This window comes from Xiphophorus couchianus, chromosome 5 (genome assembly GCF_001444195.1).
Source record: "Xiphophorus couchianus chromosome 5, X_couchianus-1.0, whole genome shotgun sequence".
NCBI lineage: Eukaryota > Metazoa > Chordata > Actinopteri > Cyprinodontiformes > Poeciliidae > Xiphophorus > Xiphophorus couchianus.
The window spans coordinates 37,005,117-37,029,596 of record NC_040232.1 but is presented as its reverse complement, the minus strand read 5'-3'; the positions used below and the strand labels follow the sequence as shown (position 1 = coordinate 37,029,596).

At 40.7% G+C, this 24,480-nt stretch overlaps 1 protein-coding gene across 7 annotated transcripts in view; it reads left to right on the top strand.

Annotated features, from left to right (window-relative positions):
• The window catches only part of lrba (LPS-responsive vesicle trafficking, beach and anchor containing), a 243,144-nt gene that overhangs the window by 79,292 nt on the left and 139,372 nt on the right, over window positions 1-24,480 (top strand). For 6 of the 7 annotated variants that reach the window (XM_028018763.1, XM_028018766.1, XM_028018765.1 and 3 more), the window contains 5 exons: window positions 4,162-4,246; window positions 4,475-4,608; window positions 6,414-6,475; window positions 20,351-20,415; window positions 24,059-24,167. In XM_028018763.1, coding sequence (XP_027874564.1) covers window positions 4,162-4,246; window positions 4,475-4,608; window positions 6,414-6,475; window positions 20,351-20,415; window positions 24,059-24,167 — 455 coding nt within the window. Of the gene's footprint in view, window positions 1-4,161; window positions 4,247-4,474; window positions 4,609-6,413; window positions 6,476-20,350; window positions 20,416-20,462; window positions 20,607-24,058; window positions 24,168-24,480 lie in introns of those variants that run through there. The other variant, XM_028018768.1, reaches the window with a different exon arrangement.

Genomic DNA, 24,480 nt, shown 5'->3' with positions numbered 1-24,480 from the left:
GAGACGTGCTTTGCTTTTCAATGAAGTGTTGGTTAAATAGCAGAAAATACTGAAATGTGAAGTGTGTATGCTTTATTTAGGTTGACATGAAATGTCAGCACTTCCTGCCTGCTGTCCAGATGTCTGGAGCTAATGTTCATTTTGAACGAGTCGGTTTGTGTTTGAGAGAGACGGCAGTGAAAGTCTGCCTCGACACGCTCTGACCAGTTTACAGCAGAGCAACACTAAAATCAGAAACTGTGGAGTTAAAAGACGACTGATTGTTATTCAGAAACAGTCATTGTACTGGATTAAAACCAGTCAAAAACAAAGAGTTGGACTCACTGCTGGTTGATTCATCAATGCTCGGTCATTGTGAACCCAAAGGTTTTATTGTGATGATTTTGTCTACATAGCTGCTGGTCTCGGTTCTCTCAATTCCAAGACCGATCTCTCCCAGCACCAGAACCACCCGAGTCAAACTGACCTGGTTTGAAGCCCAGGATTGACAACGCTTCAGACAAAACGTTTTAACAATTTCCGTCACTTTTTGCTCTATTTATCCTGGGGATTGCATCAATGTGGTTGATATAGCAACAGGTCCATAATGTATTTTGGTGCTAAGCCTTTCTGTGATTAATAAACTAACAACAGTATTATAAAATCTATTCTTTGAGCTGTAGGGAGCCAGTGGAAGGACTTTAGAAAAGAGTGATGCTCTATCGTCCTGGTTTTAGTCAGAATGTCAGCAGCAGCGTTCTGGATCAGCTGCAGCTGGAGGATGGATTTTTTTTAATGTAATTTATTTTTAGGCAGAGGTGTGAAGACCCTGTTGCAGTAATTGATGCGATTAAAGATAAACCCATTAATGAGTGTCTCTATGTAGATCTTGCTGAGATGTTAGTCCTTTAATCCTAGAAGATGGAAGGCTGACTTTGTAACTGTCTTTATGTAGCTCTGCAGGTTCAGGTCAGAGTCCATCACTACTCCCAGATTTCGGGTCTGTCACTAGTTTCTAACTGTAATAACTGAAGCTGTGAGCTGACTCTAGATTGTTCCTCTGTAGGACTAAAGATAATAACTTCAGTTTTGTTTCTGTTGGATGAGAAAGTTTAGTCTCATCCACACATTGATTTGTTCTAAACATCTGTTTAGTTCTGGGATGGGTTCAGAGTCACCTGGTGACATTTTAATGTGGTTCTGTGTATCATCTGCATGGCTATGATAGCTAATCTTATGACTTATTATAGCCTGAGGAAGAAGGAGCAGCTCAGACTATAACAAGTCTGAACTTGTTATAGTCTGAGCTAAATAGATCTATTTATTTAGATATTAAATAGGAGGGGTCCCAGCAATAAACCTTGTGGTACACCACATGTGATTTTTGTACGTTCCAATGAAAAGTTAGTACTAGTTGGAAAAGAGGTGGCTAAGTTTCCTAACAGCAGTACTCAGACAGCTGAAATGTGCTCCCTTTTCTTTCTGTATATTTTCATATCTTTATATCTTTTTTACATATTCTTAATTTTAGATATGAGAATAAACACAAGCCTCATAAGCTGCTAGCATGAGAAAGTAGATTTATAAGAATAATTATGGGTTTAAACATGCAGAAAAACCTCCGTCTTGTTCGACAGTCTTACAGAAAAGCACACATAAATAAATAGGAAATGGTTGAAGTAAATCTAGCTTTTTTTTCATTCCCAAGTCCACAGACAGACTTTATGGAGTCGTTTCTGCTTCTACAGGATGCTAAATGCAGCAGTGAGCATCAGGTGCTGGGAGTCGCTCAACGTTTCTCAGTAAATATGCTTCTGAGTGCCCGTTTTAATGGGGCAGTGGGAGGACTAATGGAGACGCTCATTTGCTTTAAGGAGCCACTTCAGCTGGAGAGGGATGCTCCCACCAGGTCCACATGGCGCTGGTTAACACCTCCCCTACACACACACTGCTCACACTCACACTCGCATTCCAGCGCACACTACACCGCGCGTCAGTCCCGAAGAGTTATCCCTGCTCCGAGACCGTCCTGGCTGGAAAAACACGACGGCTGAAACACCAGAGGAATCCCCCACCCCCAGCCCAGCGCTCCCCCACCCTGCTCCATATTCAGCTGGGCATTAGCTTATTTATGAGGCACAGAGAAGAGAATTTACTGCCAGATCAATCACACAGAGACTTTGTAGCTCGTTTGCTTCTGTCGCCAAAGTGAAGTCGTAAAGCACCTTTTAGTTGGATAATGAAACGGTCAAACAGCCCAGAGGAGTTTGTTTGGGATGATTTAATGAGGGAAAAATTATGAAAAAAATCCCCTTAGTATTCAAAAACAACAGTAGAATAATAAATTATTTTTATAAATATGTGAGTTTTATTGTCCTCTGTGCTTAAAGATAAAAAAACCCCAAAGTTAAATAGAGAAAAAATTTTAGGATTTCTTTTTAAATGGCAATCCTAGCATATTGTAGGATTGGGACTATGCTAAAATAAAATTATAAGAATGAAGTCATAATGTTACAACAGTAAACTCTTACGAAAATAGTCATTATGTAAAAAAAGTCACATTACGAGAGTAAAGTTGTACAGAAATAGTCAAAATCATATGAGGAAGTTGTAGTATTTGAGAATGTAGTCAAATTATGAGAATAATCGTACAAAAATGACGTCAAAATAAGATGAAGAAAATGTATTATGAGCATAAAATTGAAGAGAATAGTCGAAATAATGCGAAAAAGGTCATATTACGAGAATTAAGTCATAATATCACAAGAAGAGTCAGATGTGAATTAAGTCAAAATAATATGAGACATCTGTAGTATTATGGGAATAAAGTTACAAAAAACATTTATAATATGAAAATAAAGTCGTAATATTACAAAAATAAGGTTGTACGAGAAAAAAAGTCCAAATAATGACAGTAATGTTGTAGGGTTACGGGAAAAGTCATAATATTACAAAAAGTCGAACATTATGACTTCTTGTGATATTGTTGTTTTATTTCATGGACACAATGCTCCATTATATATCTTCATGCATCTCAATTCAAAAACGACTTCTCTAAATGATCCTCCTAGAAACAAATGTCTGGATCTAGAGATGCAGCGAATTCCAATCTCCAGATGTAAACTCTCTGACCTGCCAGTTCTAGTTCTTGTTAGCACCGTTAGCAAGGGTAGCCTGCTAGCATTACAGAAACTGGAGTCTCTGTGTACATTATGGAAAGTATGAATCTTTCACTTTAAATATTAGTAAAGGCTGCCAACTTTTCCAACAGATAGAGGCTGGAAAGAGTCTAACAGGACAGTTTGCTTTCCTTCCGTTAGCCTTCCTGTTACTTGCTGAAAGTCTTGCTCCACCTGCAGCTCTAACGTGTTTTCAACAGCTTCCTCCATTTTTCTTCGCTGCCTCTTTCCTGATCTAGTTTCTGGTTTATTACACTTGAAATAATACAAAACTAACTTACAAGTAACCTTTCAGTAAAAATAAAGGAGCTTGTTTTAAGTCAATAATTCCTTAATGTTGATGAAAAAGTACTAGTACCACTGGCAGATTATTTCACTTATAAAAATATTTGTTTCCCATGCTCTAAGTGGAATAATATGCCATTGAAAGTACTACTTCAAGATTTTGTGTTCTTTCAGTGCAACCTCTTTTTCTGTGCATCTTGTTTGAACAAAGCAAGTGTTTTGTTCAAACGACTGCAAAAACATAACATTTTAGGAAGTCACTTTGGTTTAATATGTAGTGCAAATATCTTAGTTCACTTGAAATAAGACAGTATTAGCTTATAAGTAACTTATCAGCAAGATATAGCTTGTAAATAATTCCCTAATATTACCATTATTGTACTTATAACAAGACAATTTTTCCATATTAAAAGTGAAATCATCTGCCAATGGAACTAGTACTTTTTCATCAACATTTTCATCAATATTAAGGAATTATTTACCTAAAACCAGCTAGTACTTTCTGAAAAGTTACTTGTAAGTTAGTTTTGATTTATTTCAAGCGTAATAAGATATTTGCACTAGAAACTGAACCGAAAATACTTTGTAAGATTTTGTTTTTTCAGTGCAATACCCTGAATGTAGCAGTTCTTGCTCTGTGTGTGTGTGCATGGGTGTGTGTGTGAGTTCTTGTCCAACATCCAGACTAATAACTGAGTTGTTTGGTTTCTCCCTGCAGCAGGCGGCCAGGTTCCAGCCAGCTCCAGCCTGCCATCTGTCCCCCCACTCTCCCCTGTGACCCAGAACACAGCCCCCAACATGAGGTGATTCATCTTCTTTTTGCCTCTCCCTCCCTCTTGTCCTTGCATGCACAGTTTTTTACACTCATCAGCATACTTAGTTTTTATGCATATCTTATGGTCTTTGACCTGGTTGGATGTTTGGCCTCATTAAAAGCACATATTCCAGCTTTTTCAAGTGTTTTGTGAGTTCCTGCTGATTTTACCTCAGAGATGGAGATGATTTCGTTCTACTATCTGGACTCCTTTCAGCATCTCGGAGCGCCTGGAGCACGCGTTGGAAAAGGCCGCTCCGCTGCTGAGGGAGATCTTCGTGGACTTCGCCCCGTTCCTGTCCCGGACCCTGCTGGGCAGCCACGGACAGGAGCTGCTCATCGAGGGCACCAGTGAGTTGGCATGGAGACGGGTCGCTCATGGGGATGCACCGATCCACTTTTTTCACTTTCAACATATATCTGAGGTTTAGTATCAGCCGATACCAATCTGATACAGAAAAACGGAGCTGAATTTGCTTGAAATGCTGTTGTTTTTTTTTAACACAGACATAAATGTACTGAATTACAAATTTATTGTAATTGTGGAACAGCCAATGGAAAATAAACAATGAAGAAACTGTCAATAGCAATAGGTTGGCTACTTTGGTCAAACATGTAAAAATAAACTGCAACAAATCATCTTTCAAATGGTTCAGAAAATGCAACTATGAAATTCTAAATATAATGTCAAATAAATAATAAAGCATAACTTTGCTGAGAGCGCAAAGCATAGAATTAAACTGAATAGATCATGGATCGGCCACATTGCCGCAAATACCCAATCTAGAATATCGGCACCGATACAGATATTAATGAAGGATTGGTGCATCTGTAATTTCAATTCAACAACACTTCTGACTTTTGAATCTAATACGGTGATGAGCTGCAGGGGACAGTGAGCTGGGGTGTTCCAGCAAGCCGGGGTCAGAGGTCAGGCCACTAACAGCAGAGTTTGGGATGTCTGCTGCCACCAAGCAAAATGGAAAGTTGATTGATAGCTTTAGGAGGCTGGGTGGAGAAATGCGTTGGAAGGAAGGTGTGTGTGGGGGTGTGTTTGCGTTTTTTTTAAACATGTCATTTGAAGAGCCAACGAAACACACCAAAGCTTGTCTGCTACTCCCCGTCTGAACCTCGGACCCTCCTCTGCCCCCTGACCGGCCCTTTAAAGCCTTGGGCTCGCTGGTAGGGATCAATGGAGACATATGTTGGTCAGGTCCAGCCTGTAATACAAGGCCCAGATATGTATTAGTTTACAGTAACATCATGTCGACTCATTAGTCCCATCAATACAAGCCCTTACCCCCAAGGCAGATGGCACGAGGTTAGCTGATCCCTGTCTGCTGGGACACGGACCAGTACGAGTCTCCACCAGAACCCAGGAAGCTAACACCACCTACCAGCCTCTAGCTGTCACCAAGGAGACGAGGGTCACGGCTATCTGGGTCTGTAAATAGCTGATTTGAACCATTTGTTCTGCAGCGGAATGATTATAAATCACACAGCTGGATTGATTTAAAAAGCGTAGTTTCTGTTGGATTCCCACCGGGTCAGAATCATAGAGACCTAATAACTAGATCTATGTTAGCTCACTGCATAAACACAAAGTCTTAGCAAGTATTTCTGATCTGCTTTTTAGTGCAAATATTGCAGTTTTGTTTCATTTCAAGTGTGCTAACTTTCAGATAACATTTTAGTGAGATATAGTGGCTTCATAATTCCTTAATGTTGATGAAAAAGTTCCAGTTATAAGTGAAATAATCTGCCAGAGGAACAAGACATTTTTCCCATACTGTAAGTTAAAACTGTAGTCTCGTTCCACTGGAATATTTTTTTTCTTATATTTAGTACTTTTTTAAAAATCAATATTGAGGAATTATTGACTTAAAACAAGCTTCTATTTCTTGCTAAAATATTCCCTGTAAGTTAATTTTGTCTTATTCCAAGTGTGCTAAGATATTTGCACTAGAAACTGTCTAGTTTCTAGTACTTGGTAAGAATTTGTGTGTTTTGCACTGCTGTGCTCCTAAACAATTAAAAGCCCTTTTTATTTGGGTTTTTAATTAAAACCAAATTTTAGCATTTAGTTAGTTTGTGTGTTATTACTGTGTAACTGTTTTAATGCGCTCTCTGACCTCCTGACCTTTTGTTTCGTCCAGGTCTGGTGTGTATGAAGTCCAGCAGCTCGGTGGTGGAGCTCGTCATGCTGCTGTGTTCTCAGGCAAGTGCAGCATCTCTCCCTTTCTGCTTTCTATTGCCGTGATGCTGCAGCTCAGGTGGAGGACGACGAGCTGCAACCACGTGTCAGAGGGGGTCAAGAGAGGCTGACCTGTCCAGGTCACCTTTGACCCGATCGCTGGCCCTCGTGGTCCAGGCCCAAACCGATGAGGAGGGATGATGTAGATTTGATGGTGCTTTGCATTGATTGGCTCTTTCTTCTCCGTCCTTTGAGTGTTTTGGTTGCCAGGTTTTATTTAGCTGCTGCTGGATTCATGAATACTAATTCAGGGATCATGAGCGGACGTGGGCGGGGCCAATGATCGGGTTGTCAATGGATCACTCTGGGATGGCTGCTTACTATTAAGAGATGCACAGAAGGGTTCCTGCTGGATAAAAACCGAAATGCTACTCACCTCAGTAAAGTGTTAATTATTTAGCTTCACCAGGGCTAAGTCCCTGGTGAAGCTATTGGTGTATTTCAAATTCAGAAATTCTTTATCTATCCCAAAGGGAAATTAAATGTTATTGTAGCTCATTAGTTCTTCAAACATTTATTATTATTTTTTTATTTGTAGTGTCCTGCTCTGGTACAGTTAGCAGATACATTTGTAAGCGAGTACATTTATGTCTGTGGTTAAAAAGAAATCATTTTAAGTGAATTCAGCTCTGTTTTTCTGTATTCAATTGGTATGGACTGATACTAGACCTCAGGTATCTGTGTCCTAGTAATGACGCCAAATTTGAGTACAGACTTGTAAAATTAAACGTCAAAACTATGTTCTTCTGTTTAGTTAATTTCTTTTTGAGGTCTTTTAGCCTACTTCATCCCGTCAGGCAGGTCCTACTCCAGTTATGTGATGATTATCCAGTTGCGGTAGTTGTCAGGTATGATAACTACAATTCATTTAACGAGGCTGTGATTACTTTACTCGGTGAAACTGTTCTCTCCGTTTTTAACAAAAACCACAAAGGCATCTCTTTAACATGCTCTGCTCTGTTATTGGATGGATCTCCTGTCCTACCAAACACCGCCATCTTTTCTTCCCTTCTCCTTCTAACTCCCCCCATATGTCGTTTGATTCCCATTACTCATTTAGCCTCTTCTACAGAAAAAAGTAGTGCGGCCAGATTACAAATCTGTTTGGATGTCATCGGCCTTGAGAACCGGGGCTTGTGGGACTCAGGAGGGGGGGGACGTCAGAGGGGTCTGGGTGGGGGGGGAGTGAATGTGAGCCTCTTCGTGTCCAGAGACGCAGAAACGGCGGGACTGAAAGCTCGACGGCAAAGAATGACGGCCGCTAATGCACCTATTTGTCATATCTGTCAGGGTGTTGTTTAATGCTAATCTAATCAAAGGCAGAATCTCAGTGATTGCTCCGCTGCACGGCTCATGCCTCGCTCCCCCGCCCCCCTTTTGGTTCATGGCCCAAGCTATTCCTTCCTTCTCCCCAAAGCTCCCAGTTACACACACACGCGCACACACCCACACACACGCATGCACACAGTCTCTCTTTTTAAGTGAGACGGCCAGGGATTGGCCAGTGCAGTGTTGATTGCTTCAATAAATCATCCAACCAAATTCTCACACAAGCTAATGCAAATGTAATTTTATTGTTGTGTAACGGGGGGGCAGTGGGGGAGCAGGGAGGGATGGGAATGATCTGCTGCTTTTCCCCACCAGGGAAAAGACAGAAACCCGGGACAGACTTCGCTCCGGGGTAAATTACAATACGTCTAATTATTTGTGTGTTTGTTCTCCCTGCGAGCCAGCGAGAGTGAGCCCCCTCCTCTCTCCTCCTTTCCCGCCATGATTGATGGCGTTATTTAGCGAGGTTTCTCAGGCCCTCCGGCACAGGAAACACTCCATTCTCACACAGGAAGTGCTCTGTGGCCATCTTGTGATTTTTTTTTTTTTTTTTCCTGCCTAGCTGCTGAACGAAGTAGATGGAGGGGATTTTGACCGATTCTTTTTCTGCCCAGCCCCCAGCCGCCTCTTCCACACCTTCATCAGAGATGTGATCGCAGCAGCATCTCTTGGAAATTTTAATTAATTTCCCAAGCTGGGAGATGGAGTGCAGCCGGGGTGAGGGGTCAAGAGGCTGGGGACTGCAAAGCAGTTTTTAATCAGAGATCCTATGAAAGTTGCACTAGCAGCCGCGTCGGCCTGGCATTGAGGAGCGGATGGTAAACCGCTGTTTGATAGTGCTTCTGATGGAGGCCAGCACAACGGCGCTCCCAATTAAAGGGCCATTTTAAACAGACATTAACTGTTGGGGTGGCGCGCTGCCGTTCCCTCATCTGTAATATTGATCCTGGTGGTCTCCTGAACACACAAACGGAGGATTAATGACCTTAAACTGTACTTCTTATAGAGTGGCACACAGAGAGGAAGCGCGGGGCTTCCTTTGTGATTCAGATTGCACTTCATTTTAAACGCAAATTGATGCTCAGCTTTTCAATCTTTCTTAAAATGTCACAAAAAGTTCCAGAAAACTGAAACACGGAGTTTGACTCTGGCTGCTGTGAATGTTGGGCCAAACTCAAGTTATTTTGAAAACAAAACTGTAGATTAAAAATGTTTTTTCCTAAAAACTAATAAGTTCATTTGTATAAATATGGTATATATTTAACCATTTATTTAGCCATTTGTTTCCAATTTATAGACATATTCTTGTATCTGTTGGGCAGCCGCTATGAGTAGAGCGGGAATTTTAACAAGTTAATTTTGATTAATTAGTTACGTAGATTTCAACACATAAAAAGCTTTTTTTCTTTTCTTTTGTAATGTACAAGCAACAACGGCGATTTGAGACAAAGCTGCTTCTCTTGACCCACTGGGGTTTTATTTCTGCTTCAGAAACCTGATCTAATGCGACGCTGGAAAGTTGTGCTCAAGTTGTGCTCTTTTTTTTAATATCCTCACCACATATAAGTTATTGTACTGTCTTAATTATTATTTAATAACTAATGAGACTAGTTGCTGTACTATGTGAATGTCAAAGAGTTGGCAGGAATGCAATCCAAACGTTGTGGGTTTGATTCCATGATCATCTTGTCTCATGTCGCTGTGCCTCTGGGCAAGGCACCTGACCTCGGGTTTGCAACCCACCTGCATATCGGTGCATGTACCACATCCAACTGTGACCAGCTGAATGTGGCTGCAGTGTGCAACACTTAAAGTATACAGAATGACTAGAAAAGCGCTGGTCAGCTCACTTACTAAATAATCTGTGTAGCAGAATCCAGACTAGAGATAAGATTAAAAATCAAAGAAATTCATGTTGATCCCTGTTATTCATTAACCTTTACTTGATTCTTGATAAACGCAAAACAAACCTGTGTATCTGAGGACATGCTTGCTAATGTCTGATAAGTTTAGGTTTTCAGTAGAACAGGAAAGAGACTTTAAAAAAAAAAAAAAATCAAGACTTTCAGATTGCCATCAAGAGGAAAATGATGTTGACCCTAGGTCAGTTTACTGGTGCATCATTATTAGATCAATCCTTTGTTTTGGTTTGTCCTGTCTAAAAACAAAGGTTTTTCAGGTCAAAAGGAAATAAATGAAATATTACCATGAGATTTAAGAGATTTTTTTTTTTTTTTTTTTGCGATCTTTGCCACATCAAATGATTATCGTGCTTTTAAAGGAGCGTTCTCTCTCTCTTCGTCTTTGTCCCCGTTTGGAGCTGCTCCTCTTCTTGTCGTTTTTATGGCGGCTCTCCTGTTTCTCGGATGCACTCCCAGGACCGGCTCCGGGCGTAGAACATGCGATTAATCAGCACTTACAGTGGGACCGGAGAGTGGAGTTCCACGGCTGCCATCCCTCCGGAGTTTTGAGAAATTATCTCATTGGATAGCGGATGGTGTTCGATGCGCAGTGGCCCATAAATCTTCTCAGTAGCTGCATTTGTGTCCTGTAGATCAGCCATTATTGTCCGGCCCCTGTGTCAGCCCATCTATCGTCCTGCCATTTATTAGAGATGCGTGCCGTACGCGCTCTGGGAGAAGACGGCCAGGCGGAGAAATGCTGCTGATTTTTTTTTTGTGCAGGTCGTCTCTTCCCGATCCTTTTACAAAACGGTAATCAAAAAGTATTTTTTGTAGGGTAATTGGAGGTTTTCCTCATATTATCATTTTATTCATTAAAACTACGCTGTTGATTGTAAACTCTGCTAAAAACATGAGAAGAACTGGTTTGACTTTAAAAGGAATGGAAGGACCACAAGATTAAAAGAGGAGTTATAGAGCTATACTGTGATGACTTTTCCAGCGGTATAATGACGATCCTTTTTGTTTATGAACATTAATGCAAAACCCTTTTGATGACGCCTTTAGCTTCGTTTCCATTGACGGTAAAATTGCGTAAATTGAAAATACGAAAATAAATTTGCTTAATTGAAACACGGCAATATAGAAAATAACTCACTGTAAGTTTTTGCAGTTGGATGAGGTAGGTTCTGTATTTTGTATTGAAATAGATGCATATAGCAACACTGTAATGGAAACACCTTTTTTTTTGCATCACAAAAGTCACGTGATCAACAGCCGGATTCTACTACTGGTGGAAATGCTAAAGAAGACGACAGGAAGTAGGAGGAGAAGGAGGATGTCTTTTTGGGGGTTTTTTTCTGGCTCCACCAGAGCTCTCACAGCATCACACACTTCATAAAAAGTTGTCATTTGACGTGTTGATACTTCTATGGAAACGCAACTTATGTAATACTCTTCTGTCCATTCTTTCCATTTTGGACTGGATCCTCTGCAGATCTCTTCTAAAATAAATTACCTTTTTTACGTTACACCCTCAAACGTCATTGTGTTTCACCGGTGAGTAATTTAGTCATTTTATGCGGGTGTGTTATGGCGTAAGACTGAGCCAAATGCTGCAGAACAGTGGATCACAGAGGCTCTCTGCAAAATATCCCTCAATCTTACCAAGTATTTCTGTCTAGTTTGTAGTGCAAATATCTTGGTGCACTTGAAATAAACAAAAACAAACAGTAAATTTTGCTGGACTATAAATTGTCCCAAAATGATTATATTGTTGTTTTGAGACCATTTTCAAGTAGCATATTGATAATGGCATAATGATGCAAGCTCGCCCTGTCAAAGACAAATAAATTAGAATTTTGCAAAGACACTGAAATGGGAAGTTTTTTTTTAATAAATATTCACAAAATATAATATAATAAAACACAACCAAAAGCAATAATAAATAAATGGGAATAAAAACCCCATGCAATGCAATTCAGTTTTCCTATAGTGCCAATTCACAACAAATGTGGTCTCAAGGCACTTTACAAAAACAAAATCATATCTATGTCAGCTGCTTCGTTTCTTTCCTTCAATATTTCATAAACTACCAGATAAATCTGTCTTTTGGTTTTGTTGCTGCGACCACGCCTCCAGATAATCCTTTCAATTCTAATCCAGTAACACCGGCGTTAACCCACCTGATCCATCCGCTGCTAGCATCATATGCTCCCAGCTGCTCACCAAATGTTAACCTGTTTCACAGATGGACACCTCCCCGTTCTAGTCAGCAAGGAGAAAGTCGTCGACTTCCCAAAACACTTGGCTTCTCCTGACCCTTGACACGTTGACCTCCAAGTTACAGGAGGAGAGAGTGGCAAAGGGAGGGACGTTTAAGCCCCCCGCTGTCTGGGAACGGGTCGTGACGCTCATCATTCCCCCATACAATCGATAGCAAGACGTGACAACCAAGAGGACCAACCTACGGGTCGCAAAACTTCAGAGGAAGGGAGGAAGAGAGAAAGATCAGATGTGTTTTGATATCTAGGCAGGTGAGATTGGGTTGGTGGATATGTGTTTTGGATCACGGATTAAATGCAGAAAATGTTGAACAAAAACAGAGGAGAGACGTGAGAAATCCGAGGAATGCAATGAAACCAAGCGACATATTTGTAATTTTCCCTTCTGTCAGCCCAACGTCCCACTGTGCAGTTAAACAGGCTCACAAGGTTCAAGATGAGTGAAAATCAAAGAGCCGTTAACCCCCCCGGCCTGCTGCCATGCCCCCTCCACATCTGCGCCACGCGGCTCTGTGTCCAGCATCGTTGCTCTGCAATGCTGCCCGCATCCTTTGAAAATATACTCTCCGCTGAGAAGCAGAGAAAACACGGCATACACCAACTGGCACTTAATCCTAAAGACTCCCCGCCGTGTGCAACTCCGCAGCGGTGGAGGGGTCGGGGGTCAAGCCGGGGAGGAAGGGGGGGGAGCTTCCTGACAGGAAACGGACTCTAGCTGAGAGGAGAAAATCAGACAGGAGACTCCTAAAAATATTGTGGCGGCTTTTAATTTGGCTCCCAGTTGGTTTTCCCGCGAGCCGGCTTCAAGTGGCACGAACAGCCGGTTATTTATGCGCAACATATAATCGTGCTTCAGCCAAGTGAAGTTTCCCCAACAGAGACCTCTGCCCCTGACAGACACCGTTAACGTGATGTTTTCCTACCCAACAGCCTCGCTGTTATGAGACTTTGGAATGTACTCTACAGTTTTTCCCCTTGCTTTTCCTCTGTCTGCCATTATGCTGATTTCACACACAAAAAAATACAAGCACTTGATGCGCTTTCCCAAATTTACTGTGGAATTTCAGCATTTCTTATGTTAAATATTGGGAAGAAATATTGTAAAAAAAAACCCAAAAAACTTAAAGCAAGGGATGGAGGAAGAATAGAAACTAAGCAAGGGTTTCAGACCAGAATGTTAGCTTGTTGTTTCTGTCCCTTCTGACTTCATGGATGGCTTAAAAGCTGCTCCATCCTCCAATAACATTAGCAGGTTATGCTAATTTAATAAACCTTTTTCTATGAGTATTTCTATGATTATTCATGGTTATTCATTCACGACCTGAGGCAACATGACACTGTGAGTACAGCAGCATATTCGGGCCATTGTACTTAAAAAAAAAAAAAAAAAAGAAAAAATTACATTTTCACTAATTTTGTGTGTGATTTAGTCAGAAAAAGACTTGAAACAAAAGATGGAGGAGGAATAGAAACTAAGCTGTTACTTCAGATTAGAATGTTAGCTTGCTGCTGTCCCCTCTGACTTTGTGGATGGTTCGCAGGTTAAGCTAATTTAACAAACCTTGTGCCATAACTGGTTATTATTTATTGAAGACCAGGTGCAACATGACACTGTGAGACTAGGAGTAACAAAGAGCTAAAAAAGTTTTAATCAAGCTAAGTTTGACTAAAACTTGGTTTTTAAGTCAAAAATATGTTGACTTTTTTTAAAAACTGCGTATTAGCAAGTAGCACAGTTAGCATCATCCTCACAGCAGTGTGTATTTTTTAGATTGTCAGGGTCTTATAAGCTGCCTCCATTTCCAGATATAATATAGTTCAGTGTTATTATACCCACAATAGATTTAGTAACATTTTATCTATTTAATCATTAAGCTACCTTGTTGCTAGTAGTGCCTGGAATCGAATAGCTGCCCCACCACTGAGTCGTGTGGTGCCCTCAAGTTAGCATGTTTCCTTTAGCTTGCTAACTATATCCATGTTTAGAAGTGGCCCAACCAAAGACTTGCCTTGAATCAGAGAATCTGTGAGTTGAGCTGAAGATGAAGGTGACGGTAAGGAGACCTGCCAACCCTGTAGAGCTGTCGTTCCAACTGCTGAACGGTCAGTAGTAGCAGTGGAAGCAGAAACCTGCTCAGGAGTCATGGCTGGGGCTTTCAGTAAAAATCTCAGTAAAAATTCTCTAGCAGTTCAACTTTTTTTTTTAATGTCATTTTTGTAATAAATGTAAATAAGAGGATGTGTTATATAACACATCATATAACCCTGTCCTCCTCCCCCTAAAAAGGGGGAAAAAAATCTAACAAACCCGTTCCACATAGTTTTATACCTATCTTGATCTCCTGTGAAATCGCCAAATTTCTTGCTTAAATGAAAGTTGTCAATTGAACTCTGCTAGTGTGTGAATTATTGTGGACTCTGCTGTATAGGTGGATATTTATCATATTATTGTTTATCGTGATTTTTTTCATAAGTGCTAATTTATCCATGTCACAATAAATTCCAATTATTGTGACAATTAAATATTGTGATAAAACTTTTAAGTCCGTATCGCCCACCCCGTACTTAGCCATATATCCTTCATGGTAGAGGGACATTAAAGTCTCAAAATAATAAAACAACGCTTTGTGATCCAGTTGCGATCGAGGGCCTGAAAAAAAAAAAACAGACGACATTTTTGGATAAACAGCTGCACTTATTTTTCTTCCCACACCATTGCAATACACGGCCATAAAACTGGATTAACACCACATATGAAACGTCCTGTATACAGTCGCCGCTTCTGCGTGGAGTGGGTTTTCATTGAGCTATTCTCGCATGTTTCTAGTTTGTGTGTTTAGGATATGGAAGCTCTAGGCCTTTGTTGGTTTAGTCCTGACAGTGTGAGTCCATGAAGCTCTCGGAGACCCGGCTGAGTAAATATTTGCACATCAGTAAATATTGCTTCAGTTGCGAATTTAAGCACGCAAACACCAATGCGACTTGTCTGTTTTCATTTAAGCACATGAACGTGCACATGTGGCCCGTTGAGAAGAGGCTCTGGTGTTGAGTTATTCACACAGCCTCTTGTATACCAGACTACTCAGCTTCTGTATTAATCAAAGAAAGAACATTGTTAAGAGTTTTTCTTTTTAAGTGCCTGTCTGAATTATATTGCTGATTATGAGACGTTTTAAAGCAAAGATCCAATCTTAAAACGGCAAAATTTGCGAGAACTTACTACTTTCGCAGCGCTTGTGTAAAAAAAGTTCTGGCAAAATGAAAACCAATTTTCCATCCTGCCTGGCCTCGATTGTCACCTCCAGCTTGAGGATTTATGCTTTTGCCGTTCCGTCCAAAAGCTCCAGTCCTCCAAGCCTTTTCAAATCAACAAATACTTGTGATTATGAGTGATGCCACCAAAAAGCACAGCTGACTTATTTGTTATTTCGGGAGAGCCGGGGACGTATCTTTCTCCGCTTTGGAAAATGTTTTCCTTGTGTTGTGGTGAGGCCGATGTTTGAAAGGCGATTTTGCTCAGGAGGTCTGTGTTTTCTCACCAGTGCAAGTGGTATATTTAGATGTTGATTATGGATAATCAGCTGTAATGACGGAAGTCCGTGGCATGTGTGTTTAGACTCAATGCCATCATCATGGAAGGCAGACCAAACAGAGCTGTCGTATCGACTTCAGATTTAAACGGGCATTTACACCAACAGTCAGACTTTGAGTCGTTTAAGAGCAAAAAAAAACAAAACACAAAAAAAAACAAGAGAAAATGTCAAAAGAAAAGCAGCAACATTAGCCACGGGAGCTTTCTCAAACATCCTCAACGTTTTTGTCAGGATCAAGGAAAAGCACACTCCCAGTTCCTATCTTCTGTTGAAGGTCAGGTCAGAGGTGAGAGGTCACCAATGGCTGCTTGTATCCTCTCATCTGGAGCGCCGTGGTCATAGCCCCTATCATGGCCATAAAATCTGCAACATTGCTGACCAGGCCAAGCCAAAATCCAATATCCTATCATCGACCCGTCCCACCGTTTTGCTTTTTTTTTTTCGTCAACTGGAGATGTCCCTCGGATCAGGGTCACCGCTTGTTTTTAATTCGACTGTAGGAGGCGTTCTTCAGCCCATAATGACGCCATTAGTCTTGCTATCACCTTTGGCAGCCTGCACACAATGCCAATGACCCTTCTGCTTCTCTTCAAACCCAGTTTAGAGCTAATCCTGTCACTCTACTATTATTTTGAGGTTTGTTTAAATGTGACCCTGTTTATCTTGCGTCTAAATCTTAAGATATTTTCTTGACCCCACCTTTAGTTGCCATTTTTCTCTTTATTGACTTGAGTTCAGCACGTCAGACGGTGTTTTTCTGTTTGTTGTACTTTTTCAGAAAATATCAATGAGATGATTTCCCATGCTTTGCGGCAGTATTCATACCCCTTGAACTTTTTCACATTTCGCACCGAATTGCTTTCAGAACACACCCAATTAATAGACAGAGTCCACCTGTGTGTAATTTAGTCTGAATCCAGCAGTTCTCTGGAGGCCTCAACGGTTTGTCAGAGAAGTGAACAAACGGCACCATGAAGACCAAGAAACACAACAAAACGAGGTCATTTTGGAGAAGACCTTTCCTAGCGCTGAAAACTTCACTTTGAACTGTTTATTGTGTCTCACTGAAATGTGGCACTGTATAGAGGACAACCGCAAACCTGCCAAGACATGAGCACATGAGCATCCCATTAATTTAAAAGGAAGACACAAGAAGAGCAATCTTCAGAGCAACAATGAAAAGCAGAGCTTCAGTGGAGTGGGTTAGGTTGAAGTGTGCTCAGTGGACAAATGGCCCAGTTAAAGCCCAGACCCGAATACATTTTACAACCTCTGGTAAGACTTGAATTTTAATGTTGAGAGGCACTGTATCCAATCTGAGGGGGAGTGAATACGAGATCATTTTTAGTTCGTCATTATTAAAGAAAGCTATTGTCCTTCGAAATCACTGTTATCTTCTACTTTGTTTGGTCTGTCACATGAAATATGGTAAAACATTGAAGTTTGGGGTTGAAATGACAAAAATGTGAAAATCTTGAATAGCTGGGAATACTTTAATGAGGCATCAGTCTTTAATATCCTCATATTCTCTTTTATTTAATTTAAACTGTGATGCAGCCTGCAGCTTTTTTCCCTGGGTGGTTGGTTGTATTTAGATATTGAATTAGCTTTTTTTTTTAACAGTCCAATCAGCAGATCCCACCTGGGGTGCACCGATAAATCGGCCCAAATTTCTTTAATTTTGGGAGATCAGTGATCGGCCAATACTTCCATATGAAGCCGATCTTATCCATGTATCTTATCTACCTCAGCAAAGATCTAGAAACCAACCACTGTCCTCTATTGCTCTGCTGTGAGAGAGCAACTCAGCGACTTTTGCTCTTTGTAGCAACTTTACAGGAAGGGAAAAAATAAATAAAACAGTGTCGCCCAAAAAATGAATCGGCAGGTCAGGCTTTTTAAAGATCCGTAATATGTGATCTGCCATAAAACCGCAATCGGAGCACCAATAGAAATCAGTGTTGCTCTTTTAAAGTCTGACTGATGCATCCGACGGCACAAGTTCCAGCTCTATTTACTGCCTTGCTTCCTGCTGGGTTTATTTGAAGCCCGGCTCACCGGGTCTGGCCTGGTTCAGAACAAGCTCACCCCTCTCTCCTCCCCCTCTAGTTTCTGCTCATGGTTAATGTCCGCGCTCCAGCTAAAGCCCCACGGCTGCTCTTCACACGCTCCCTCCTCCTCGCCGGCTCCCGTCTTTCAGGCCCAGACTTCTATTCCCTCAGTGCCCTCTTTTATTTGGAAAGCGTTGTAAACACGGTCAATGCCAATACGCTGGTGCGGGACAGAAAGCGGTTCTGAGCCGAGGTTAAGTGTGTTGCTTCCAGAGTGACGGTAAGCAGAAAGTTTTCGGAGGAACGCTTCCCCTGGCTCCAAGTGCTGATCGCTTTCGATGGTTCTGTACTTGTTGTGCCGAGGAGGAGGGGAAAAAGCTATACGGTTTCTCGAATGCGTCACGTGTACAAATATGTTTGGATGGGCGTAAGGAAAATCTTGTAAACGGATCTCTCTTTGTTTCTCGCGGCGCTGATATGCTCCTCCCTGTGGGATCTCTAGGTTTACTGACAAGCTAGCCTCTACATAAACACTCCGTTTCCTCTATCAGCTCGGGAGATGTTGACAGCTAGCTTTAAATCATTTTCCTATGCATCCTTTTGTCACTTAAATATTTTGTAACCTTGATAAAAAAAATATACATATGTCTGGGAAAGTTTTCTCATTGTCAGAAAAACATTTTCCTTTTTCTTTTTTTTTTAAATGCAGACATTTAGTGATTGAGGTTCTAATTTATGTGGCTTTGTAGTTTTTTACTCCAAGCTGAAATATTTTTGCACATATTTCCCCGCGTCCCCAGAGAGGAAGAGGGGGAGAAGTGCTTTGAGGTTCAGACAGGACCCCTGACCTTGTTGCTTTATTATTCTTTTGACGCTTGCGTTTAAGGTGTTGAAATATTGAACAGAGCATGAGAGAGACGGTGGCCGCCGACTTTTCCCCCGCTCTTTGTCCCCTTCCCGGCCCGGGCCGTGGTCGGATTGTTTAGACTGACACCTTCAACCATAACGTTAGTCAGAGAAATTTGTGAGGCTTACTTGTGATAAATGCACTTTTAACATGACTTGCAGTGGCTTGCTCACCCAATGTCCATGCATTCGGGGTCTGAAGCTCGAAACTCTTTAAAGTTGTGTTCCCGACCTGTGGTGAGATAAAAGTTGAATCCATAGACTTTTTAACTAAGACAAGTTTTCCTTTAGGTGTGTGTTGTTGTATTTTGATGTATGACTGAAGTCCCCTGGAGTTGTGCTGATCTCCTACTGTTTCTGACATTCAGGAAGTTATTCCAGTGTTACGCCTCCATTATGCTGTTTACAACTGTGATCGAGCGCAAGACTGCAAGAGTTCCTTTAATGAGCTCCACAGGCTCCAGTTCTGCCAGGTGTTTGATTAATGCTGCTGCTGCTGGGCTAGAGGATCGCTGTGAGGCAGAAGCACGGCTGGAGACTGCTGCTCCCACCGTGGTGATAGGCGGGGCTTTGTGGTGATAGGCGGAGCTTTGTGGTGATAGGCGGAGCTTTGTGGCATTGGGTGGAGCTTTGTAAGAGCAAGCATGTAGGCACCTCTGAATGTTTGCCATGGAATATTAGATTTTTCAAACATGCATAAAAGAATCAAAGCAACACTAAAAGTATGTTTTTGATGAGAGAAATACATTATATCATGGTATAAAACTCGGAGTGAATTTTTGCATAATACTGCCCCTCTAACAAAATAATTTGATATTTGGTGGTTTAGATGTTTTGGGTATGGAATGGAAGCAGCACAGTGCCTCCACAAGTTGTTTTTTTTTCTGTTGTAAAAAGTTGCAGTTCTACAAATTAGAGATGTGTGATGTGGCTTAAACATATATATTTTTTTTGTTTTATTGAAAATTTATTTTTTAATTTGAATACATTTTTTTCCACCTCACTTTTTTCCCTTCAAAGAAATGCAAAAAATTGAAAACATGTCATATAAAATCGGGCATTTATTTCATTTATGTCATTCCTTCTGTGAGTCGACCTGAATTCAAAGTTAAACTAAATAAGAAGCTGTAAAACCCAAAGAGTGGTGAAATAACTAAAGAGTACAAAGGCATTTTGTAAAAAAAAGCTACTGAACTGATTCATTTAATATTTAAAAATTACATCATCACCATAGCCTAAAGTTATGTGAAAATCTTGACATTTTGAATACCAAAATACACATTTATATAAATAACATTACAAACTAACAAAACCAGTTCTAAAGAAACATTTTCCAAATCAATTTCTTTCAGTGTAAATCTTTAACAAAAACTACAAGTGTGTGTCTGTGTCTGAACTCCTCTTTAAAACAAGCTTGCTTTTCATTCAGTGAAGTTCCTCATATTGGATAGAGAATCCAAAAAGGTTTCCTCAATTAAGACTTCATAATAAACTTCACTTTACCCATGTCAAAGTAAAACGTATAGCATAGTAAAAATACTTCTAAAAGTACGTTTTATTCCAAAGAATGACTCAAGTAAATGTAACTCTAACAGGACAACAGCGATGGATCATTTTTAACAAAACGCTGATGTTACCGGTAGTTTTTCACGCATGATCTCAACCTAATGACACAGGCTTGTCCCATATTGAGTCAAGAAAAGCAAACAACTGTGTTCTTAGTTTTTTTTGCAGTTTTCTTCCTAGTATTTATGGCCGTTTTGTTGGCTTGCAGGAATGGCAGAACTCCATCCAGAAGAACGCAGGACTGGCCTTCATCGAGTTGGTCAACGAAGGCAGGTAGGTCACCTCGGCTCCGCCTGGGGGGGTTTTCCTCACCGTTGTCTTGTCCCTCTCACTGGTGGAGATCCGGCCCCATCGCCCATTGGGCCCCCAGGGACTCCTGCCCCGATGGTGTGGCTGTTCAGGGCTCTGCATAACAATCAATGATCTGAGCGAGCGGGGAGGCTTTAGGTGTTTTAGGAGGAGCGGTGAGTTCAAGGCTCCATTCAATACCTGCTCATCCCACTGGGATCAGAGGGGGGGAGCAGAGAGGTTAGGCAGAAGGTGACAGCAGCTCTGATTGCTGGTTCCTCTGTGACACCAGGGGAAATCACTCCTGATTTCTTGACTGTCCATCTGTCACTTTACGCCTTTTTTTCTCAGCCTTTATCTCTTTGTAATAATTTCTTCTGTCTAAACGTCTTCTGTTATTTGCCTCCAGCATCATAATTTTTGGTCCATCCTTTTCCAATAAATAAATAATAAATAAATAGATAACCTTCCTTCCCTCTCTGTTGCTCCTCGCTCTGCGGACGGTTTCTCACTCCCTTTCTGCCACATTCCCAGTTGGCAGGTCTTAATCCCGATTTAATCCAGCTAGATTACCAGGACAGTGCTTTGACATGGCCCAATGAGAGGCTGTGATTTACTCTAACGCGTTTGCTGTTATCCACTCTTAGGTGGTGATTACTGGTCTGTGTTTCTTACCTTACAGGCAAAGCCAAACTCAGTCAGTTAGTAAATTAAATTCCTTATATTTATCCTTTAATGCAACTTTTTGGTTTCATAGTTGTGATCTTTTTATTAAGTTTTTAGTAATATAACTCTTTTTAGCCTGAATCTGAACTTCAAAGTGTCTGGTCATCCAGCCTTAATTATTTTAAGTATATTGTCTTTTTTGCTGATGAAGTTCTTTGCGATTTAAAGTTTTAAAAAATAATTTCAACAGTTGGTTATTAATATGACTGTCATAACTGAATCAGGCCAGTGAAAAGAGTCTGCTCAGTTATGGAAACAAATTTTGATTGCTTGCTTATTTATTTACTTACTTATTTTTAAATAATTATCTTAGTAGAAATTGTATCCAGATTACACACAATGGCAGCAAAAAAAAACAAAAAAAACAGAAAAAGTTGTTCCCCAACAGGCGTATGACCTGGAGCCTGTTACAAACGAACATTTCTTAAATTTAAAGTAGGAAAGTTAACCCATTTTTATCAAGTGGCACCAAATTCTGCTCAGATCATAATGTTAATAATGTGAAATTATAAGCAACGTTAAAACAAAATATCGTAGGAAGGGAGAAATGGGTCTGTTTGGTCAAAATGGTGAGAGTTTTTTGTCGGTGACGTCAGTTTTTCTGATCATTTGGACCAGATTTGAAATGAAATTACAAATTTGATGAACTTTACAGACCGTCAGTTTAATCAGCACTCCTGCCACAGTCCAACACACCCAATGTCACTGAAAGCTGGAGAGTATTTCTTTATGTGACTCACTTGAGCCTTCATTGTCAGTAAAAACTTTACCTACACAGATGACGTTGTTCAACTGCTATCTTGTTTTTTGTGTGTCTGTTTAGTGTTTAATTTATATTATTAAAGCTACAGTATGTAACTTAAAAAAAATGCTCTTTGAATATTTGTTAAAACTGTCACAATGTCATGACACTATAGTATAAGACAGACAAGATGTGAAAAACTCAAGTGCCTCCTTCCTGAATTACTATTACAATCACGCTGATGTACTCAACTTTAATACAGCAACTTTATAATATTGAAGTTGACTGAGACTTCTTAGAGGCCCGAGGTATAGAAGTGTCTATCTCATGTTTACAAGCTACAAACACCAACAATGAACCACAGTACCTGAAGGTCAAAACGACGAACTATAGCCACTGGAACCCTGTAAAAAAAAAAATAATAATTTTGTCAAATCTTTTCTGTATAAATGCAGCACCACTAGCAAACTGCATCAGTGCTCCAGTCAAAGTTTGGTAATAAGGTACAGAAACTAAAGCTGAACTAAACAGAAACTAAATGTGCTCTCTAGTGATCAGACACACATGCACTGTAGAGAAGACGGGAGTCGGAGAAAATGAGCACTTATCCAGAATCTATTTTGTAATAAATCTTTTTAATTTCAGGCTGTTTTATTGGTATTTCTTTTTAAAAACGAGTCCATCTTCAGACGACACCCACATGTCGCGAGCATTAGCTCCGAGCTCCATAAAGGAGGTCAGTTGCTGTGGTTAATGATGGCGAGGCCGGAGTACTGCCACACAGGTTATGGAGGTGAAGGGGGCCCCGGGGCCCCTGCTGCACGGTGCTGAAACAGCAGGCTTAGGTTACAGTCGTCCTCTAGCTGCTGAGCTCCCTCCCCCTCGGTCCATCCAGTCTGCCCTCCAGCTCTCCTCCCTGTCCTCTGCTCTGTTATTGTTCCACTTTGCTCAGCTCTGACCTGTGCAGAGTTTCCCCTGACCCACATGCTGGCCCGTTCACACATCACATGCGGGTTTCATCAGCGCCGCTAAGGGGAGCCAGGTAGAGAACACATGTAGCAACACGGCCGGAGATCCTCCCTCTTGTCAGAGATGCATATCCATTAATGAATCAATTAGCGGCGCGGCGCTAGTAGCGGCAATGAGATTTTCTGCTAATTTTGCACGCTCCTTTCTGAGCTTTCCATGGATGTTACCTCCCTGCTTGTTCGGCTCAGATCAGGAAGTAAACTTGTTGTAAATACTTTGATGCCCAAGATAGTACATACATGCATTTCCCCAGAAACTCCTGCTTAGACGCTTGGAACCGGTGGGCATGTTGCAATAACAAACTTTGCTGGACGATGAATTGTCCCAGAAGTTATTGCGATAAACAATAATATTGTTGTTTTTGGGACTGCGTCTGTCACAATAAGCAACAAATCAATTGCATAATAAACTAAAAGATGCTTGATAACTTTCCTTCCTGTTGATTAATATTTTCTCATCAGAAATTTTGTTCAGACTTTATAATCCATTTGATTTATAGTTTTGCTTGTGTGTAGGTTTTTATTTCCTTTTTATTGTTTTTGATCTTTTTGTTGTTTGGCGGTATGTAAAATACATTCCACTTCCAGAGTTAAGTATTTTACAAAATTAAAGTTTATTTATGTTTTAAGAGTGTGAACTTGCGTTATGCCATCATCACTATATCCCTTGAAAATGATCTCAAAGCAACAATATTACCGTGTATCGCAACAATTTCTGGGACAATTTTTCCAGTAAAATGTGTTACTGTGACCTTTTTGAGACCATTTTCAATATAACAGTAATGGCAGAATTGTACAAGTACACCCTCTGAAACATTAATGAATTTTAATTTCTAGCGAACATTTAACACTGGAACTAGAAGATATTCAAGTGTACAAAATAATTAAACAAAACAGAAACGACTGAAGTCTCTGCAAGCAAAATTGCCCTTAAAAAAAAACCAGCTAGTTGAGACCAAGACTTTTGTCATAAAAGTGGAAAAGATCATTTCCACTTGCGAAATCATGGAAGTGGAAATCATCCAGCTTGTTTTAAATGAAAATCCGATTAGTGGATTTATGACTTACTGCGACGGGTTTGGTGACGTGAACTTTCACAACTTTACTCAGGAGCGTTTCCACTCTCCCCCAGGCTTCTCAGCCACACGATGAAGGACCATCTGGTTCGCGTAGCCAACGAGGCCGAGTTCATCCTGAGCAGACAGCGGGCCGAAGACATCCATAAACATGCAGAATTTGAGGTGAGTTCACGCCGTTCTCATTCACACCTGCGAGAAGATTTATTACATCTGGAGAACGGCGGGGAAATGGACGAAACAATATGCAGAAAATGTCCAATTTTTACAGGTTTTTCTATCTTATGTTACAAGCACACACCTGGATGTATTTAGCTTGAATATTATGGGATAGACCAAGACGAGATTGAGCACAAATGTGAAGTGGGAGCAAAATGCGGCCTTGTTTTTAGTATTTGTCAAAAGAAGCCCTATGAATGAACTTGTTTAACCAAAAATAAGTTTGTGCATAAAGGTCTGCAACGTAAATTACCAGTAT